General features: G+C 45.5%; 1 protein-coding gene across 4 annotated transcripts in view; it reads left to right on the top strand.

Annotated features, from left to right (window-relative positions):
- Positions 1–19,396, top strand: part of ATF1 (activating transcription factor 1) — a 118,641-nt gene that overhangs the window by 27,852 nt on the left and 71,393 nt on the right. For 3 of the 4 annotated variants that reach the window (XM_070052228.1, XM_051846304.2, XM_051846305.2), the window contains exons 3-4: positions 10,191–10,291; positions 17,963–18,093. In XM_070052228.1, the coding sequence (XP_069908329.1) occupies positions 10,191–10,291; positions 17,963–18,093 (232 nt within the window). The remainder of the gene's footprint in view (positions 1–10,190; positions 10,292–17,962; positions 18,094–19,396) is intronic. The other variant, XM_070052229.1, reaches the window with a different exon arrangement.

Below are 19,396 nucleotides of genomic sequence, written 5' to 3'. Positions count from 1 at the left end.
TACTGCACTTGAAAGATGTGAAGACCTTGTTCACTTTGGTTTTCATTTGTTGTTTGATTTTTTTTTTTTTTTTTTTTTTTTTTTGGACAGGCAGAGTGGATAGTGAGAGAGAGAGAGAGAGAGAAAGTTCTTCCTTTTTGCCGTTGGTTCACCCTCCAATAGCTGCCGCGGCCAGTGCATCGCGCTGATCCGAAGCCAGGAGCCAGGTGCTTCTCCTGGTCTCCCATGGGGATGCAGGGCCCAAGCACTTGGGCCATCCTCCACTGCACTCCCTGGCCACAGCAGAAAGCTGGACAGGAAGAGGGGCAACCAGGACAGAATCTGGTGCCCAGACCGGGACTAGAACCTGGTGTGCCGGCGCCGCAAGGCGGAGGATTAGCCTAGTGAGCTGCGGCGCCGGCCTGTTGTTTTGATTTAATAGCTCCAATCCATTAAACATTGAGCCAGGGGTATGCATTGTGGTGCAGCAGGCTAGGCCACCACATGGGACACCCACACAGCCCATATTGGAGCACGAGTGAGAGAGTCCCAGTGACTGTTCCAATTCAGCTCCCTCTAAGGCACCTGGGAAGCAGTGGATGATAGCTCAAGGACTTCAATCAGCTTTCTGTGTTGTAAATGGTGTTTTCACCTGCTGCACGTCTGTGCCCCAGGGTGGTAATTTTCAGATGTATTAAGTCATTCTGAGGATGAACCGTCATGGTTCCCATCACTCAGTTTCAGCAGTTAAGTCGTGACTTCTTGCCTTCCCCACCCCAAAACTGGTTTATTTTGTTGTAAATGCTAGATGTCATAATTTCAGCCTTCAGTGTTTCAGTATGTATCTATAAAATAGGACTCTGGGCGGGCACTGGGCCTGGCAGTTAAGATGCCTGTGTCCCACATCAGAGTATTTTGGTTCTGTTCCTGGCTCCAGCTTCCTACTAGCGCAGATCCTGGGAGCCAGCAGTGTTGACTCAGATAGTTGGGTCCCTGTGTCCCTGTCATCCATGTGGGAGACTTGGATTGAATTCCCGGCTCCTGGGGCTGGGCCAGGCTGGAGCCAGGAGCCTGGGGCTCCATCCAGGTCTCCCATGTGAGTGGCAGGGATCCATGTACTTGACCTACTGCCGCCCAAGTCTTGGGTACAGAATCAAGACTTAGACCTAGGCACTCCAGTATGGGGTGTAGTGCAGTGCCCCAGTGTGTTAGCTACTACACCCAATGCTGCCCTCCCTGCATTTTGAAACAGTTTGTTGAACAAGGATCTAAATAAGAAATGTGTATGTAGGCTCCTTCACACACTCCCCACATCTACCTTTGCTTTTAACTTATTACTCAATTGTTAATCACTGTAGCTGTGAAAAAGATAGGCTCTTTCTACAGAGGGGGAAACTAAGGTCCCTAAGGGCTAAGTAATTTGCTTAATATCACAAAGCCCAGTGAGTGCTGTTAACTGAAAATTAGCCCAAGCCCCACCTCCAAACTTGTGTGCTTTTTTTTTTTTTAGAGACTTATTTATTTATTTATTTGAAAGTGAGAGAATGGGAGAGACACTTCCATGCTTTGGTTCACTCGTTAAATGGCCACAATGCCCAGGGCCATGCCAGGCCAAAGCCAGGAGCCAGGAGCTTCTTCCAGGTCTCCCACATGAGTGCAGGGACACAAGGACCTGGGCCGTCCTCTGCTGCTTTCTCAGGCACATTAGCAGGGAGATGGATCAGAAGTGGAGCAGCCAGGACTTAATGTCACACATATACAGTGTCAGCATCACAGTTGATGGCTTAATCTTGTGTGCTACTGTGCTGGCCCCAGCTGTGCGCCTGTTTGGAGTTTGAAGATTTGGATTCAAAGCCTACGTGTTGGCTTCTTTCTCAGTTCAAATCCTCCACATGGATGGCAGGGACCCAACCATCCAAGCCATCATGGCTACCTCCCAGGCTGCATTCCAGCCAAAAGCTAGAGTTGGGAGATGAGCAGAGACTTGAACCCAGGCACTTCTGCATGGGATGCACACACCCACCTTGTGTCTTAGCTACAATGCCACATGCTTCTTAGGAGTTGTAAGTTCCTGCTATTCTTATTCTACGATTTCTGTGGCCCCGTGTTGAGGCACTATCCAAGAGAAACAGAGCTGGGCAGCAAGACTCATTTTGTTCAGACCACTGCAGTAGAAGAGACACACCAGCATAGAGTGAGCACAATTCTGTTGGAATAAAAGGTGGGAAGAGAGAGAGAGAGAGTGTGTGTGTGTGTGTGTGTGTGTGTGAATAAGTACTGAGGTTTGCTAAAGCAGAGTCCCCAAGACCCTAGAGCGGGAGGCTGATCAGTGTGTTTGCTGTCTGTATTTTTTTTTTTTTTTTTTTTTTTTTGACAGGCAGAGTGGACAGTGAGAGAGAGAGACAGAGAGAAAGGTCTTCCTTTGCCGTTGGTTCACCCTCCAATGGCCGGCGCGGCCGGCGCGCTGCGGCCGGCGCACCGCGCTGATCCTATGGCAGGAGCCAGGAGCCAGGTGTTTCTCCTGGTCTCCCATGGGGTGCAGGGCCCAAGCACCTGGGCCATCCTCCACTGCACTCCCAGGCCACAGCAGAGAGCTGGCCTGGAAGAGGGGCAACCGGGACAGAATCCGGCGCCCCAACCAGGACTAGAACCCGGTGTGCCGGCGCCGCTAGGCGGAGGATTAGCCTAGTGAGCCGCGGCGCCGGCCGTGCTGTCTGTATTTGCTGATTGGGACACCAACATCAGGCTGGATCAGAAGTGGTCCCCAGAGATCGGGAGGTAGAGACCCTGGCCTTGATGATTGCGTTTCAAAGGGTCCCAGGTCCTTGTGAAAGACATTTTTGGGTTATAAAAGATGCACATCTCAAGGGGCAAAGAAAGGAATTACAGCCGTGAGCTTTTGGAAGTAAGCAAGCTAAGGAAAGCCAGGACAGGGGGCTGTAGTCAGATTTTGGCTGGAGCAAACAGTAAATTCTTTGGGTTGAATTGATCTTAGGCATTTTCAGAGGGCAGGTGTCATTCCAGGGACATGTTCCTGAGTTCATGGAAGTCCAGAGTTTGGTCAGGTTGCTTAGACTGGGCCGGTGGGGAGGGAGGATGCAGGATAGAGTCATTGGTGTGGAGAGTTTACAGTTTCATGTACACAGTGTCATTACTCTGCGCATTTAGGGAGGTGATAAGGCTGGAATTTAATCCCGTCTTGGGAAGGGGAAAAGAATCTTCACATGAAAGGGAATAAAGCAGTGTTCTCCAGGTCTGATACCGAGAAAGCAAAGGGGAAAATCAGGAAGAGGACTTTCAGGGCCTACAAAGTCCAAGAGAGACGGCATGAACCAGAGTCATCAAGAGGGAGGTGAGGGGCAGCTCTGAGGCACAGTGGGTTAGGCTGCAGGCTTGTGGCGCTGGCCTCCCACATTAGAGCACCAGTCTGAGTCCTGAGTCCTGCTGCTCTGCTTCCTGTCTAGCTCTCTGCCAATGACTGGGAAGGCAGAAGGTAACAGCCCAAGTACTTTGAGCCCCTGGGGAGACCCAGATGGAGTTCTTGGCTCTTAGCTTCAGGTTGGCTGAACTCTGGCAGTAGTGGCCATTTGGGGAGTGAACCAGAGGTTGGAAGTGCTCTGTGTTCTGTTTTTCTCACTCTGCCTTTCAAATAAAGTAACAACAAAAAGGTGAAATCTCTGTTAATTGAAAATGCTTGGGCCGGCGCCATGGCTCACTAGGCTAATCCTCCGCCTTGTGGCGCCAGCACACCGGGTTCTAGTCCCGGTTGGGGCACCGGATTCTGTCCAGGTTGCCCTTCTTCCAGTCCAGCTCTCAGCTGTGGCCCGGGAGTGCAGTGGAGAATGGCCCAAGTGCTTGGGCCCTGCACCCCATGGGAGACCAGGAGAAGCACCTGGCTCCTCCCTTCGGATCAGCGCGGTGTGTTGGCTGCAGTGCGCCAGCCACAGTGGCTATTGGGGGGTGAACCAATGGTAAAGGAAGACCTTTCTCTCTGTTTCTCTCACTGTCCACTCTGCCTCTCAAGAAAGAAAGAAAAATAAAAAGAAAATGCTTGAGAAAGCTTCAGGGAAGAAGTAGGTGTACCCTGAGATGAGCCTTGCAGGAAGATGGCTGGTGTTTCTTAGATCGGCATTTGATCATGGTATTTCCATGAACCCCCTTCTGATTGTCACAGGAATAAATGATCATTTCTTCATGCAGTTAGTTACTTGAAGTATTTTTCTATCAAATTACTGCCCAAAGTTGGTATTTCTCTCACTTTTTGACTCTTAATGTCTTAAGGGGTGCTTTTCAAACCAAATCTCTTCAGAATAACGTGTTCTAAAGTGCCACCAGGTTTTTGTACAATTTTTGCCTGAAATACCTTCCAGTCCCTCCCCACCTGTATCCGCACCCTTAGGAAACTGTTTACCCTCAATACCCAGCTGAAGTCACACCCTTTCTTTGCTCCTGCAGTGCTGTATTTTCTACTTTTCCTCTATTACAGTTCTGCTTCTGTTTGTTAGAATCAGTTTGTACACTCAACTCCTTAATTCAGTCTCTGGTCCATAGAAGGTACCTAATGTTTGGCTAATGAAATGTTTTCCAGTGTTCAGAACCCAGCTATATTATGTGCATACGTACAAAATGTGCTTTCTTAGTTGAGTTTTTATTTGTTCTTGGATGTCATTAAGAGGATCTTCACCAGTTACAATTGTACTTCTTCCTGGAGAACAAGTACAGGTTCAGGGGGTGCTCCAGACAGCCCAGTCTCCATAATTCACCTAGCACACATGCAGGTAGTACAGAAATTTGAGGACTAATTGATCTGGAGTGGGGCCTTTTGTATCCGGAGTCTTTTTTTTTTTTTTTTTTTTTTTTTTTTTTTTTTTTAAGATTTATTTACTTATTTGAAAGTCAGAGTTACACATAGAGAAAGGAGAGGCAGAGAGAGAGAGAGAGGTCTTCGATCCGCCAGTTTACTCTCCAGATGGCTGTAGCAGCCAGAAATGTGCCGATCCAAAGCCAGGAGCAAGGAGCTTCCCCAGGGTCTCCCATGCAGGTGCAGGGGTCCAAGGACCTGGGCCATCTTCTACTGTTTTTCCAGGCCATAGTAGAGAGCTGGATTGGAAGTGGAGCATCCGGGACTCGAACCGGCGCCTATATGGGATGCCAGCACCATAGGCAGTGACTATCCACTATGCCACAGCTCTGGTCCTGTATCCTGAGTCTTGACGTAGATAGAAGTTGCTGTAGTTACAGTATTCTAAACCAAGATGACAGTGTTATCTGAGAAATTAGACTTCAGACCAAATGAAGGAAATGGAAGAGTTTGATAACTTCTAATTTCATGTATGTGACAGCTAAAATCAAAGACAATTTTGCTGAGAATTTAAGGAAATGAAAGACTTTAAGAGAAGAAGCTTGTTTGTCCTCATGGATGGTACTTCCATGGAAAGGGGAACTATGAAGCTGAGGCAGTGATGCAAGAATGTTAGCAAAGTAAGAAAGCAGCTGCTGTATACTTTGTGGAGGTCAAATAAAAGTTCTTTGATAGTAGGGGTGAGCGCTTATTGTCCCCATGCACCTTCATTGAAACACCCAGGGGAAGCTCCTGGCTCCTAGCTTTGGATCAGCACAGCTCTGACTGTAGCGGCCAGTTGGGGAGTGAACCATCGGTTAGGAGACCTCCCCTCACCCCACCTCTCCTTTCTCTGTGTAACTTTTTCAAATAAATAAATAAATCTTTAAAAAAATTTTTGTAGGAAAGAAATATTTTTTCTTTTTTGAATTTTCATTTTTAATTAGTTTTTCACAGATTCTGTGTGATTTGTAGATACATTTCTATTTTTTTAAGATTTGTTTTATTTATTTGAAAGAGTTACAGAGAGAGATAAAACCAGAAAGAGGGGGAGAGAGAGTTCTTCCATCCACTGGTTCACTCCCCAGATGACCACAATGGCCAGAACTGAGCCGATCTGAAGCCAGGAGTCAGGAGCTGCTTCTGGGTCTCCCATACGGGTACAGGGGCCCAAGGACTTGGGCCATTTTCTGCTATCCCAGCCTTTAGCAGAGCTGGATTGGAAGTGGAGCAGCCAGGACTCGAACCTATGCCCATATGAGATGCCAGCACTGAAGGTGGTGGCTTTACCAGCTATACCACAGTGCCAGCCTGGCATTTGTTATTACAGAGGAATTCCATGCCAGCCTGATTTTGTTCCCTTTGTGGGAATCCCATTTGTTTTACGTGTGTCTCCCATTTGTAGGACCCTTCCTTTATTCCCAAAACTGATGGCTATAACAAGATAGGACATGCCCACATGTAACTTTGAAAAGTAAGTTTTAGAGATTGCTTCCTTCACTGATTTAGGGTTTGTTAGAGTTTTTTAATCTGCTATCAATCACTTCATTATACTTTTTTTTTTCTTTTTTTCTTTCTTTTTTTTTTTTTTTTTTTTGACAGGCAGAGTGGACAGTGAGAGAGAGAGACAGAGAGAAAGGTCTTCCTTTGCCGTTGGTTGGTTCACCCTTCAATGGCCGCCGCAGCCAGCGCGCTGCGGCCTGTGCACCGCGCCGATCTGATGGCAGGAGCCAGGAGCCAGGTGCTTTTCCTGGTCTCCCATGGGGTGCAGGGCCCAAGCACCTGGGCCATCCTCCACTGCACTCCCGGGCCACAGCAGAGAGCTGGCCTGGAAGAGGGGCAACCGGGACAGAATCCGGCGCCCCGACCGGGACTAGAACCCGGTGTGCCGGCGCCGCTAGGCGGAGGATTAGCCTTGAGAGCCGCGGCGCTGGCTTTTTTCTTTTTAAAGAGACAAGAGCTCCCATGTGCTGGGACTTGAACTGGTGCCCATATGGGATGCCAGCACTGCAGACAATGGCTTTACCCACTACCACACAGCTCCAGCCCCCATATATTTCATATATTCAGTTTTAAGAGCATAATGATACTCCCCACCCTACCCTCCCTCACCACCACTACCACCTCATTTTTCTTTCAATTTTTACAATGACATACTTTCAGTTTACTTTATAATCACAAGCTTAACCTTCTACTAAATAAAGAATTCAACAAGTAGTAAGTAGAAGAGCTACTGTGGGGATTTGCTATTATTTGCAGATTCTGTCATTAGAAATACTTGATCTTAATTACCAATAATTTCCTCAGTTTCAGAAGTTATTTTCTTACTTTGAGTTCAGTGCAGCTTTGGAGTAAAGTTGGGGACAAACCATGAAAATTGGTAACAGCTTCAGATTGAAATGGAGTTTCTGTGATGTTTAAGGAAGACAGTAGTGACAGGTTTTTAAATTATTTCTTACTGTTGTTTCTTAGTTACTGAGTTGTGATCAGCTCTTCCTGTCAAAAGATATTGTTAAGGTCAGTGAGGAATTGTATACTAGAACTTGTTTTTGAAGGAGACGTTAGAATGTAAAACAAGTATCTCTGGAAATTTAATGTCTTAAGTCTAAACAGTTAAAAGTGGAAGGCTCTCTATAGATTGTAACTAATGTAGATACTGACTTCTTCCCTTCTAGGAGCATGTTTGGATTATTTCATTTTATTTTTTAAAATGAAGATGTGGTGCATATTTGGCACAGTAGTTAAGCTGACACTTGAGACGCCCACATCCCACGTGGCAGTGTCTTGGTTCAAGTCCTAGCTCCACTTTGAATTCCAGCTTCCTGCTAATGTGCACCCAGTGAAGCAGCAGGTGATGGCTCAAGTACTTGGGTCCCTGACACCCGTGTAGGAGACCGAGATTTGGTTTTTGAACTCCTGTTTTTTGTTTGTTTGTTTGTTTGTTTTTTGTTTTTCTTTTTTGAAGGTTTTTATTTAATGAATACAAATTTCATATGTACAGCTTTTAGGAATATAGTGTTTCTTCCTCCCATTCCCACCTTCCAACCCACACTCCCATCCCACCTCCTATTCCCTCTCCCATTCCATTTTTCGTTAAGATTTGTTTTTAATTGACTTTATATACAGAAGATCAACTCTGTACTAAGTAGAGATTTCAACTGTTTGCACACACACGAACACACAAAGTATAAAGTAAAGTACAACACATTAAGGACAGAGGCCCAACATGGGGAGTAAGTGCACAGTGACTCCTGTTGTTAACAATTGACACTCTTATTTATGATGTCAGTGACCACCGAGGCTCTTGACATGAGCTGCCAAGGCTATGGAAGCCTTTTGAGTCCACAAACTCTGTTGGTATTTAGACAGGGCCATATGCAAAGTGGAATTTTTCTCCTCCCTTCAGAGAAGAGTATATCCTTTTTTGATGGCCCCTTCTTTCCACTGGGGTCTCACTCACAGAGATCTTTCATGCAGAACCATTTTTGCCACTGTGTCTTGGCTTTCAATGCTTGAAATGCTCCTGTGGGATTTTCAGCCAGATTCAAATGCGTTAGTGGCTGATTCTGAGGTCAGAGTGCTGTTTAGGGCATTTGTCATTCTATGAGTCTGCTGTATAGACAGCTTCCCATGTTGGAACTTTCTCTCCTTTGTAATTCTATTGTTATTACCAGACGCTTGGTCTTAGGTATCTGTTCCCTTTGACACTTAGTCCTATCTATACGATCAATTCCATGCTTAAAATGATCACTTTATCACATAAGATGGGATTAGTACCACCCAGCTTAATGGGAATTGGAGTTCCATGGCAAGTTTTTAGCTTCACCCTTAGGGGTTATGAACTTCTAGTTTGACCTGTTCTAATCCCAGTTGTTATAGGTATTTGTGGACTGAACCAGCAGATGGAATAACTCTCTGTTTCTGTCTTGCAAGTAAATAACAATAAATAATTTTTAAGAATGTTACAAAATGAAAATGAAGTAAAGTATTACGGTCTAGCTTTGGGCAAGTTGGAAACTTAATACATCTTAAAAGTTCGAAATAGCTCACTTTCTCAGTTGTAAAAGCTGTAACTTAAAACTGCTATATTTTATTGATGTAGTTTTAAAGTGTTTTTTTATTAAGAGTGTCTGCCATTTATTGTGTGTGTGCACAACACAGTGAGTGCTTTACATGTAGTAACTTGTGTGATTGTGAAGTGAGATCTCATGACTACATTTTTATTTTTATTTATTTATTTTTTTGAGAGGCAGATTTAGACAGAGAGACAGAGAAAGATCTTCCTATCCGTTGGTTCACCCCCAAAATGGCCACTACGGCTGGCGTGCTGCACCAATCCAAAGCCAGGAGCCAGGTGCTTCCTCCTGGTCTCCCATGCAGGTGCAGGACCCAAGGACTTGGGCCATCCTGCACTGCACTCCCGGGCCACAGCGGAGAGCTGGACTGGAAAAGGAGCAGCCAGGACAGAATCCGGCACCCCAACCAGGACTAGAACCCGGGGTGCTGGTGCCACAGGCGGAGGATGAGCCAAGTGAGCCATGGCGCCGGCCCATGACTACATTTTAAGTTGTGTATATTTTCACCTGTCCTTGCTAGTCACCTCCACCCTGCTAAATCTAGTAGTTTATTCTTAATCCTTGTTTCACTTTAGCTATAAGCAGCCTTTGGCTGGGTTGCTCACTCTCCTCACTACACTGTCTTCATTCATTTTCTAAGAACTCACTTGGTTTTCTTCTTTCCTCATTGGTGGTGTTTTCCCAGCCTTGTTTGCTGACTCCTCCTCCCCTTTCCTATCTTTTACCATTGGAACGTTCTAGGCTCAGTCTTCGGACCTTTTTTGTGTGTATTTTTACCCCCAGCCAGCCTCATGGCTTCGATTCTAATGAGCCACATTTCCTATGTATGTATGTGCCTAGTCCAGAACCTTTTGTCTGACCTGCATGCTTGGGTTTTTGGCAGTCTCCTCCATGTCAGTAGGTGGATATCTACTAGGCTTTCCATATTTAACATGTCCAGAATCCAAACCAGAAACCATTAGTGATGAAAGAACCGCACACACACGCTTTTGAATAATGTGTATCAGCGTAGCATTGGGGTGGAGACTGGGACCAGAGTCTGACTGCAGTAGAACAGCGCTGTTGTATTTGGGGATGTACTTTATGCTTAGCTCGGGGCCTACTATAGTATTATATGTTCATTTAATTAGTTTGGACACCTGGAATAAACCTTTCCCTTTTGTTTCTTTGTTTTAGACCTTCGATTTAGTACACAATGAGTGAGTGGCAGGAGACAGATAATTTTTTTCTGCAAGTAGAGACTCGTTTCTTTTTTTACCTGTGTTGTTAACATGAAAATTGTTTATCCTTTTCAGGTATCATCTTTATCAGAAAGTGAGGAGTCTCAGGACTCATCTGACAGCATAGGCTCCTCACAGAAAGCCCCCGGGATCCTAGCACTACGCCCATCCTACAGGTGAGTTCTCTCCTGTATAAAACTGTGCATGTGGCATTTACTCCGAGAGTTCCAGTGGTGCAGTGCAAAGCAGACTAAAGAGGGAGCAAATGTCTGTGTGAGATAGGAGGTGTTAAGAGAAGCAGATGGGCGGCCAGCACCGCGGCTCACTAGGCTAATCCTCCACCTTGCGGCGCCGGCACACCGGGTTCTAGTCCGGTCGGGGCGCCGGATTCTGTCTCGGTTGCCCCTCTTCCAGGCCAGCTCTCTGCTGTGGCCCGGGAGTGCAGTGGAGGATGGCCCAAGTGCTTGGGCCCTGCACCCCATGGGAGACCAGGATAAGTACCTGGCTCCTGCCATCGGATCAGTGCGGTGGCCATTGGAGGGTGAACCAATGGCAAAGGAAGACCTTTCTCTCTGTCTCTCTGTCTCTCTCTCACTGTCCATTCTGCCTGTCAAAAAAAAAAAAAAAAAAAAAAGAGAGAGAGAGAATTAGGGAACTGGAAGGTATAACTGTGAGTAAATTATCTAAAGTGGAGCATAAAAAGATACAGAGAATAAACACACAACATATATCTAACGATACTTTCAAAAAGAGAAAATGGGGAATGGTACTTCCAGCTGCTAGTCTTTGTAAGAGACAAAAAATAATGAATGGTATTTCAGGACATGTCTTTAGAAAGCCAGGTTCCTAACAAGATAACGTAAACCCACATCCAGATGTATCATGTGAAGCAAAGTTGGAGAATACCAAAGATAAACATAAGATTTAACAACTTCTACAGAGAAAAGACAGAAGACCTAGAAAGGAGCAACCATTAGGGTAACAAAGAGAGACAGTGGATTAAACATTTATCTATTTATTTTAAAAGATTTTTTTTTTTTTATTTGAAAGGTGGAGTTACAGAGAGAAAGAGGACAGAGTTTCCATCTGCTAGTTTACTCCCCAGATGGCCTTACCAATCGGAGCTGGGCCAGGCTGAGGCCAGGAACTCTATCCTGGTCTCCGTGTGAGTGGCAGAGGCCCAGCTATCTGGTCCATCATTGCTGCCTTCCCAGGTGCATAGCAGAAAACTGGATTGGAAGTGGAGTAGCCGGGACTCGGCACTTGGATATGGGATGTTAATACTGCAAGCAGCAGCTTAACCCACAGAGCAACAGTGTTGGCCCCTGAACTAAAAAACCTTTAAATGCTAAGAGAAAGTACTGTTTGTCTAGAATTCCTTTTTTTTTTTTTTTTTTAACAGATTTATTTATTTATTTATTTGAAAGGCAGAGCTAGAGAGAAGGAGAGATAAATCTTCTATTCATTGGTTTACTCCCCAAATGGCCGAAACTACCAGGACTGGGCCAGGCCAAAGCCAGGAGTTTTTCCGAGTCTCCCATGTGAGTGCAGGGGCTCAGGGACTTGGGCCATCTTCCACTGCTTTCCTAGGTGCATTAGCAGGGAGCATAATCAGAAGTGGTGTCTGTATGGGGTGCTGGTGCTGCAGGCCACAGTTTAACTGCTTTGCCGTATTGCTGGCCCCTGGTCTAGAATTCTATACCCATCTGAGCAGTTGCTCAAAAATAATTTGTGAAATAAAACTCATGTTGCACTAATTTAAGAAAGTTCCAAAGGGTAAATTTGAAGAAGAAAAAAATGAAACTGAATAGAAAGAATGTGAATGTAAGAAAGAATGAAGAGCAAAGACAGTTTAGTTAAGTTACAATTGATGTTTTAGAACAAGAGTAAGAATGATTAATTTGGGTACTTGAAAAACAAACAAAAAAGTACCACACAGGAATGGCCTATTGGGGTCTCCAATTGATTACCTTTAGACTTACTTTAGACTGTTAGAGACAATCACTGAAAGAATATAAATAGAGACAATCACTAAAAGAATATAAATGAAGTTTAATTTCCAAACAGTGAGGCTCTCCCAGGATAAAATACTTGTTCTCTCCTGGATAAAATACTTGTTCGCAGGACAGGCACAGTGGTGCAGTCAGTTAAGCTGCTGCTTACAATGCCCACACTCCATATTGGATTGCCTGATTGAAGTCCTGGTTACCCTGCTTCTAAACTGGTTTCCTGCTCATGTGCCTGGGAAGGCAGTAGATAATGGCCCAAAGACTTGGGTCCCTGCCACCCAAGTGGGAGATCTGGATAGAGTTCCTGGTTCCTGGCTCCTGGCTTCAGCCTGGCCCAACCCCAGCTGTTGCTGACATTTGGGGAGTGAACCAGTGGATGGCAGATCTGTGTGTGTGTGTGTGTGTGTCTGTCTGTCTGTCTTTCCCTCCCACTATCACTATGCCTTTCAAATAAATAAATCTTAAAAAAAATGAATGCATTGTACACCTATAAAAATAATAAAAATCTCATCACTCTTCATGCATGTACAAAAACCATATGCATACAGATACATGAAGTGAAACCAGAGTGAGAAATAGAAGCAAGCATGAACACTGGGAGACACCCATTACTGTAGATCTACTGAAGGAGCTAGACATCTGAAAAGGAACTTCCCAGACTTAAGATTTTTGGGATTGCCACAGATTAGGCTCAGATATGAATTCAGTCAAAAATCATGAAACATGCCAAGGAAATAAAGCACTCTTAAGTGACAGTCAGCAGAAATAATACAGACAGCTCAATAAATACAGAGAAGGTATGGGATGAAATTAAGCACTCATAATTTTTGTAGCAAATAAGGAATAAAAACAGGGGTCGATACAGGTTAAGCTCTTGTCTGCAACCCTGGCATCTCATATGGTAGCATAATATTGAAAATGTCCAAAATTGGGAAAAGACTGTCAGATACTAACACCTAGATGACATAAATTTTTAAATTATGTGATAGAGAATATAAAGGAGCTATAATTAAGATGTTCAGGGCCAGTGTCTTTGCAACCCTATGATGTCAGTTTCCCATATGGGCACAGTTCGAAACCTGTCCAACTTCCTACTAATGTGCCTGGGAAAGCAGCTTGGGCCCCTGCACTCAGGTGGGAGATCCGGAGGAAGCTCCTGACTCCTGGCTTCAGCCTGGCCCTGCCCTGTCCATTGCAACCATTTGGGGAGTGAACCAGCGGATGGAAGATCCCTCCCCCTCTCCCCCTCTTTCCCCTCCCCCTCTCCCTTTCCCCCACCCTCTTCTCCTTCCCCTCCCTCTTTTTCCCCTCCCCCTCCCCTTCCTCCCTCTCCTCCCTTTCCCTCTCCCGCTGTGTGCATGTATGTATCTCTTCTGCTCTGTGTAACTCTGCCTTTCAAATAGATTAAATGAATACCTAAATCTTTTTAAAATTTATTTATTTAAATTATTTATCTATTTGAAAGGCAGTGTTACAGAGAGGCACAAGCAGAGAGAGAGAGAGAGAAGTCTTCCATCCAGTGGTTCACTCCCCAGATGGTTGAAATGGCCAGAGCTGGACCAATCCGAAGCCAGGAGCCAGGGGCGTCTTCAGGTCTCCTACGCAGTTGCGGGGGCCCAAAGACTTGGGCCATCTTCTGCTTCTTTCCCAGGCCATAGCAGAGAGCTGGATCAGAAGTAGAGCAACTGGGACTCCAACTGGCATCTATGTGGCATGTTGGCATGAAGGCGGTGGTGTTACCTGCTATGCCACAGTGCAGGCCCCAGTAAATGTTATAGATTAGATTGTGGTAATGATTGTGCAAGCCTGTGAATATACTAAAAACATTGAATTGTGTATTTAAAGTGATTTAATTATATGATATATGTAAAAGGACAAATGGATAAAACTAATGATATAAACTGAGAGCTGGTTCTTTGAAAAAAAAAAAAAAAAGATACCCTGTAGCAAGACAGAGAGGGAAGGGTGGCTTGAGAGGTCATGGGGGACTGGTTTTGTGGCCTTGTATGTCACGGGGTTTATTCAGAGTGAGGCGGGGGAGCACTGCAGAGTGACTTGCTCTGGTATTTTAGAAGGATGAGTGTTGTGCGGAGGACAGATTGACAGAGTAGGGGCAGATGAAGGCACTTGGCTGACTGGTGGAGGCTGTTGTGACTTTCGTCAAAAGGGGTGGTGGGGTGGTAGCGTGGAGTGTGGACTGGGGCTCCTGGGGCTGCTGCAGTGCAGAGGATGAGGGGCTGGGATTCTGGGTAGAGACAGTGATTTGCTCATGAATTGAATATGGGTTCTGGTAAAGATAAAAGATGATTGCAGAATTTTTGGTTTCACCAACTACAAGAATGGAGTTGATATTTACAGAATTGAGGAAGATTGCCAGGGGTGGGAGGATATCTAACAGTTTTTGGATGTTTGAGGTGCTCATTGGGTAGAAGTGTTCAATACAAAATTGTAGGTAAGAGAGGAGTTCAGGGGGCTGACACTGTAGCAGAGCAGGTAAAGCTGCTGCCTGGATGCCAGCGTTCCATTTGGGCTCCAGTTCACATCCCGGCTGCTCCACTTGCGATCCAGCTCCTTACTGATGCTCCTGCGAAAAGCAGCAGCAGATGGCCCAAATGTTTGGGCCCCTGCACCCATGTGGAGAACCTGGATGAAGCTATTGATCCTTGGCTTCAGCCTTGCTCAGCCCTGGCTATTGTGACCATCTGGGGAATGAACCAGCAGATGGAAGATCTCTCTCCCCACCCCTTTCCCCTCCTCCCATTCCTCCCACCCCCTCCTCGCAACTCTTTCAAATAAATACATAAATCTAAAAAAAAAAAAAAAATTGAGGCGAGAGCTTGGGATTCAATCGTTTATACGGTCATCAGTCTATACAGGTGATCAAGCCCATGGCCAAGTGGCATCACCAGAGATAGGGTGTAGCCTTCTGCACTTCTTCATCTGCACCGTTAGGGCTGGCACTGTAGCACAGCCCTGCCACTGTGGCACCAGCACACTGTGTCGGAGCCCTGATTGATGTCCTGACATTCTGCTTCTGATCCAGCTTTCTGCTAGTGCGCCTGGGAAACAGCAGTTGATGATAGCCCAAGTTCTTGGGCTCCTGCCACCCATGTGGGAGACCCCAGTAGAGTTCTTGGCTCTTGGCTTCAACCAAATAAATCTTTTTTTTTTTTTTTTTTTTTTGACAGGCAGAGTGGATAGTGAGACAGAGAGAGAGAGAAAGGTCTTCCTTTTGCCGTTGGTTCACCCTCCAATGGCCGCCATGGCTGGCGTGCTGCGGCTGGTGCACCGCGCTGATCCGAAGCCAGGAGCCAGGTGCTTCTCCTGGTCTCCCATGGGGTGCAGGGCCCAAGCACTTGGGCCATCCTCCACTGCACTCCCAGGCCACAGCAGAGAGCTGGCCTGGAAGAGGGGCAACCAGGAAAGAATCCGGCGCCCCGACCAGGACTAGAACCCGGTGTGCTGGTGCCGCTAGGTGGAGGATTAGCCTAGTGAGCCGCGGCGCCGGCCCCAAATAAATCTTTAAAAAAGAAAAAAGATCAGGGGCTGGTGCTGTGGTGTATTAGGTCAAGCCTCCGCCTAGGGTGCCAGCATCCCATATGGGCACTGGTTCATGTTCTTGCTGCTCCTATTCTGACGCAGCTCTCTGCTTATGGCCTGGGAAAGCAGTGGAAGCTGACCCAAGTGCTTCGGACCCTGTGCTGGAAGAAGCTTCTGGCTCCTGGCTGTGGATCAGTTCAGCTCCGGCCATTGTGGCCATCTGAGAATGAATCAGTGAATGGAAGACATTTCTCTCTGTCTCTCCCTCTCTCTGCCTGTAACTCTACCTCTCATGTAAATAAGTAAAATCTTTTAAAAAGAAAAAAAAAAAAAGACTACACTTTGATACTGTATAAGTCCAAGTCGGGAAGATGAGGAAGAATACAAAGCAATAGCAGGTAACATCTCTGTCTGCAGTGTACAGAGTATCAAGTGCTGTGAGTGGGAATGATACACAGCACCTTAGGCGATACTTCTTTGTGGGGGAAGGCATTGATTGTGACAGTTTGTATATCTGGAAACTGGATTCTTAGTAAAAGTCTCAGAAACAAATACGACAAAGTAGAGAGTCTTGGTGTGGCACTTAGGTGTTTTCTGTACTTTATGCTGAAGATGTTTCGTGATTTAAAATTGAGGAAGACTCAGCACAGTCCCATGCTAGGCTGGCTGCGTCAGGTCGTGTGAGCAGTTTGCTGAATGGACTCTGGTGCTCTGCCCCAGACCAGCATAATCATTAGGGGCATCAGGTGGAATTCTAGATTCAGCAAACCTCTCTAGATGATTCTGACACTTCGGCAGGTTTGAGAACCACTGTGACTATTCCACGAAAATCTACAACAGGGTCCCTATAGGACTGCCACCTCCCTTGTTCTCTGTGTGAAACGTGTGACAACAACCTACTGTGGTCTCTCAGCATAGAGGCTGTTCAGAGAAAGGAGCTGAACCTGGAGAAAGATGGTCAGCACGTTACAGAGGGGCGCGGGAAGATCTTGCAGGATGCGGCCTAGAATAAAGAAGGCTCGTAGCAGTTGTCAGATACTGCCAAGTATGGTGTGGATGTCGAGTTGGGTTAGGCTTAACTTCCTATAGTTTGGGCCTGAGGAAGGACTCTTAGCTGTTCAACGATGGGATGTTTACTTTTTGGAAGTAGTGGGTACCCAGGTTGTAAGGAATATGAGGAAAGGGATTTCTCCGTGGGCTGGATGGTTGACATATTGACATAAATAACAGGAAGCGTCATTTTTTTGGTAAGATTTTATTTACGATTAGAAAAAAACCTATCATCCATCTGCTGGTTCACTCCCCAAATGGCCACAAGAGTCAGGGCTGGGCCAGACAGAAGCCAAGAGCCAGGAATTCCATCCGGGTCTCCCATGGTGGAGGCAAGAAACCTCAAGTATTCAAGCTATCTTCTGTTGCTTCCCACCTGCATTCAGGCACATTAGCAGGGATATGGATTGGAACAGACCAGCCAGCACTCAAGCCAACCCCCACTCTGATACGGGACGTGGGCATCCCGAATGATACCTACCCCGCTGCCAGTGCCTGCCCTGGGATTCTTTTTTTCTTGTTTTCACACAAGTATTTAAGTTTTTTTCTACAGTGACTGTGGATCTTGAGTGAATATCTCAGTTTTATTTTTTCTCCACTAGCAAATGATGTCCGTTTCCTACTGCTTCTCCACGCCCCTCGTTGCCCCGGGAAGTCCTTTCTTTTTAGCAGGAATTCTTCTCCCTCCCTCACTCCTGTCATGAACCACATTGCACCAAGTCTGGGTATCATTTACGTCTTTGTTTAAGTAAGCAATCTTATTTATCACTGATACTCCATGCACTTAATATGGTGGTATGTCTAATCCTGTTTCTTTCCGAGAACTGTGGAGTTCCCTTCCATTATAGAGGTGAAGGGTGACAAAAGTCATCTTCTGAAATGGAGGTCACAGACACTAATGAGAAAATAATAGTATTTTGTTAGTTAATGAAATGCCTTCTCTCTCATAGAGACACTGCATACTTCTCCCAAGGCCTTATACATAGAGAGGCAGTGTGTATGGGTGTCTGTTCAGTGTACCATTATCTCTTTTCAGGTAGCCGTAAACTGAAATGTAACTAGTTTGGGGCACAGCATTGTAACACGTGCGAAACACAAGTATCTCTTGACACGAGAATTTGGCTGTCTAGTACATTGCTGTACTTTCAACTCGAGATTGGGAAAGGTTTAGGAGTTTCTTCTTGTAAAAGCTAAGCATCAATAAAGTTCTAAATATTACCAACATTAATAGAGTTCTGTTCTTCACAGAAAAATTTTGAAAGCCCTCTCTTCTGAAGATACACGAGGCAGAAAAGGAGACGGAGAAAACCCTGGAGTTTCTGCTGTTACTTCTATGTCTGTTCCAACTTCCATCTATCAGACTAGCAGCGGACAGTACAGTATGTATAAGGATCCATTCCCACATGATAGACACAGAAACAGGCTGTTCCATTTGAAGAAGTGGTGTGTAGAAAGGCCATAGACAATAGCGATGATTTTTTTTTTAAACTTTTATTTAGTAGATAGAAATTTCCAAAGTACAGTTTATGGATTACAATGGCTTTTTCCCCCCATAACTTCCCTCCCACTCGCACCCCTCCCATCTCCCGCTCTCTCTCCCATTCCATTCACATCGATTCATTTTCAATTATCTTTATATACGGAAGATCAATTTAGTGTATATTAAGTAAAGATTTCATCAGTTTGCACCCACACAGAAGCACAAAGTATAAAATACTGTTTCAGTACTAGTTATAGCATTACTTCATGTTGGACAACACATTAAGGACAGATCCCACATGAGAAGTAAGTACACAGTGACTCCTGTTGTTGATTTAACAACTTGACACTCTTGTTTATGGCATCAGTAATCTCCCTAGGCTCTAGTCATGAGTTGCCAAGGCTATGGAAGCCTTTTGAGTTCGCTGACTTCTGTCTTATTCCAGGGTCATAGTCAAAGTGGAAGTTCTCTCCTTCCTTCAGAGGAAGGTACCTCCTTCTTTGATGGCCCTGTTCTTTCCACTGGGATCTCACTCGCAGAGATCTTTCATTTAGGTCTTCTTCTTCTTCTTCTTTTTTTTTTTTTTCTCCCCAGAGTGTCTTGGCTTTGCATGCCTAAAAAACTCTCATGGGCTCTTTAGCCATATCCAACTGCCTTAAGGGCTGATTCTGAGGCCAGACTAATAGCGATGATTATTAAAGGATAGTATTTTGAGCCAGGAATAAGGCAAAGTACATTTTCAGTGTTATTTCATTTATTCCTTACCACTTTTCGAGGTTATTTTATGAGGCAGCTGAGACTCAAAAAATTAGACATGGTACCTGAAGTATGGTAAATTATACCATTTTTTAAGTTGATGGAGCTAGGATTCAAAATTAGTCTGTCTGTATCTAGAGATACAATTTACCCCAAACTACATAGCCTCTTAACAAATTGCTCTCTTGGATGCTAGCCAGTTAGTTACATGCGTAACCTTGATTCCAGTGGAAATCAGTGTTTTGACTAGTTACATAATAAACAAATTAAACACGAACATGGACTTTTCAGTCTGGGGTTACAGGGGTTTCAGGTTGGTGTGCGGCGTGCTTCACAGCGTGCCCACCAGCACTGTGCCCACCAGCAGCCGTCAGGGGCCGAGCGACTGCAGTGAACCTCTGCCTGCAGACAGCCAGCCTCAGGAAGCGGGAGCACCTGCCGGTGGG

Source organism: Oryctolagus cuniculus, chromosome 11, assembly GCF_964237555.1.
Source record: "Oryctolagus cuniculus chromosome 11, mOryCun1.1, whole genome shotgun sequence".
Taxonomy (NCBI): domain Eukaryota; kingdom Metazoa; phylum Chordata; class Mammalia; order Lagomorpha; family Leporidae; genus Oryctolagus; species Oryctolagus cuniculus.
Note: the sequence above shows the minus strand (reverse complement) of the source record. Positions and strands in the feature narration are given on the sequence as shown.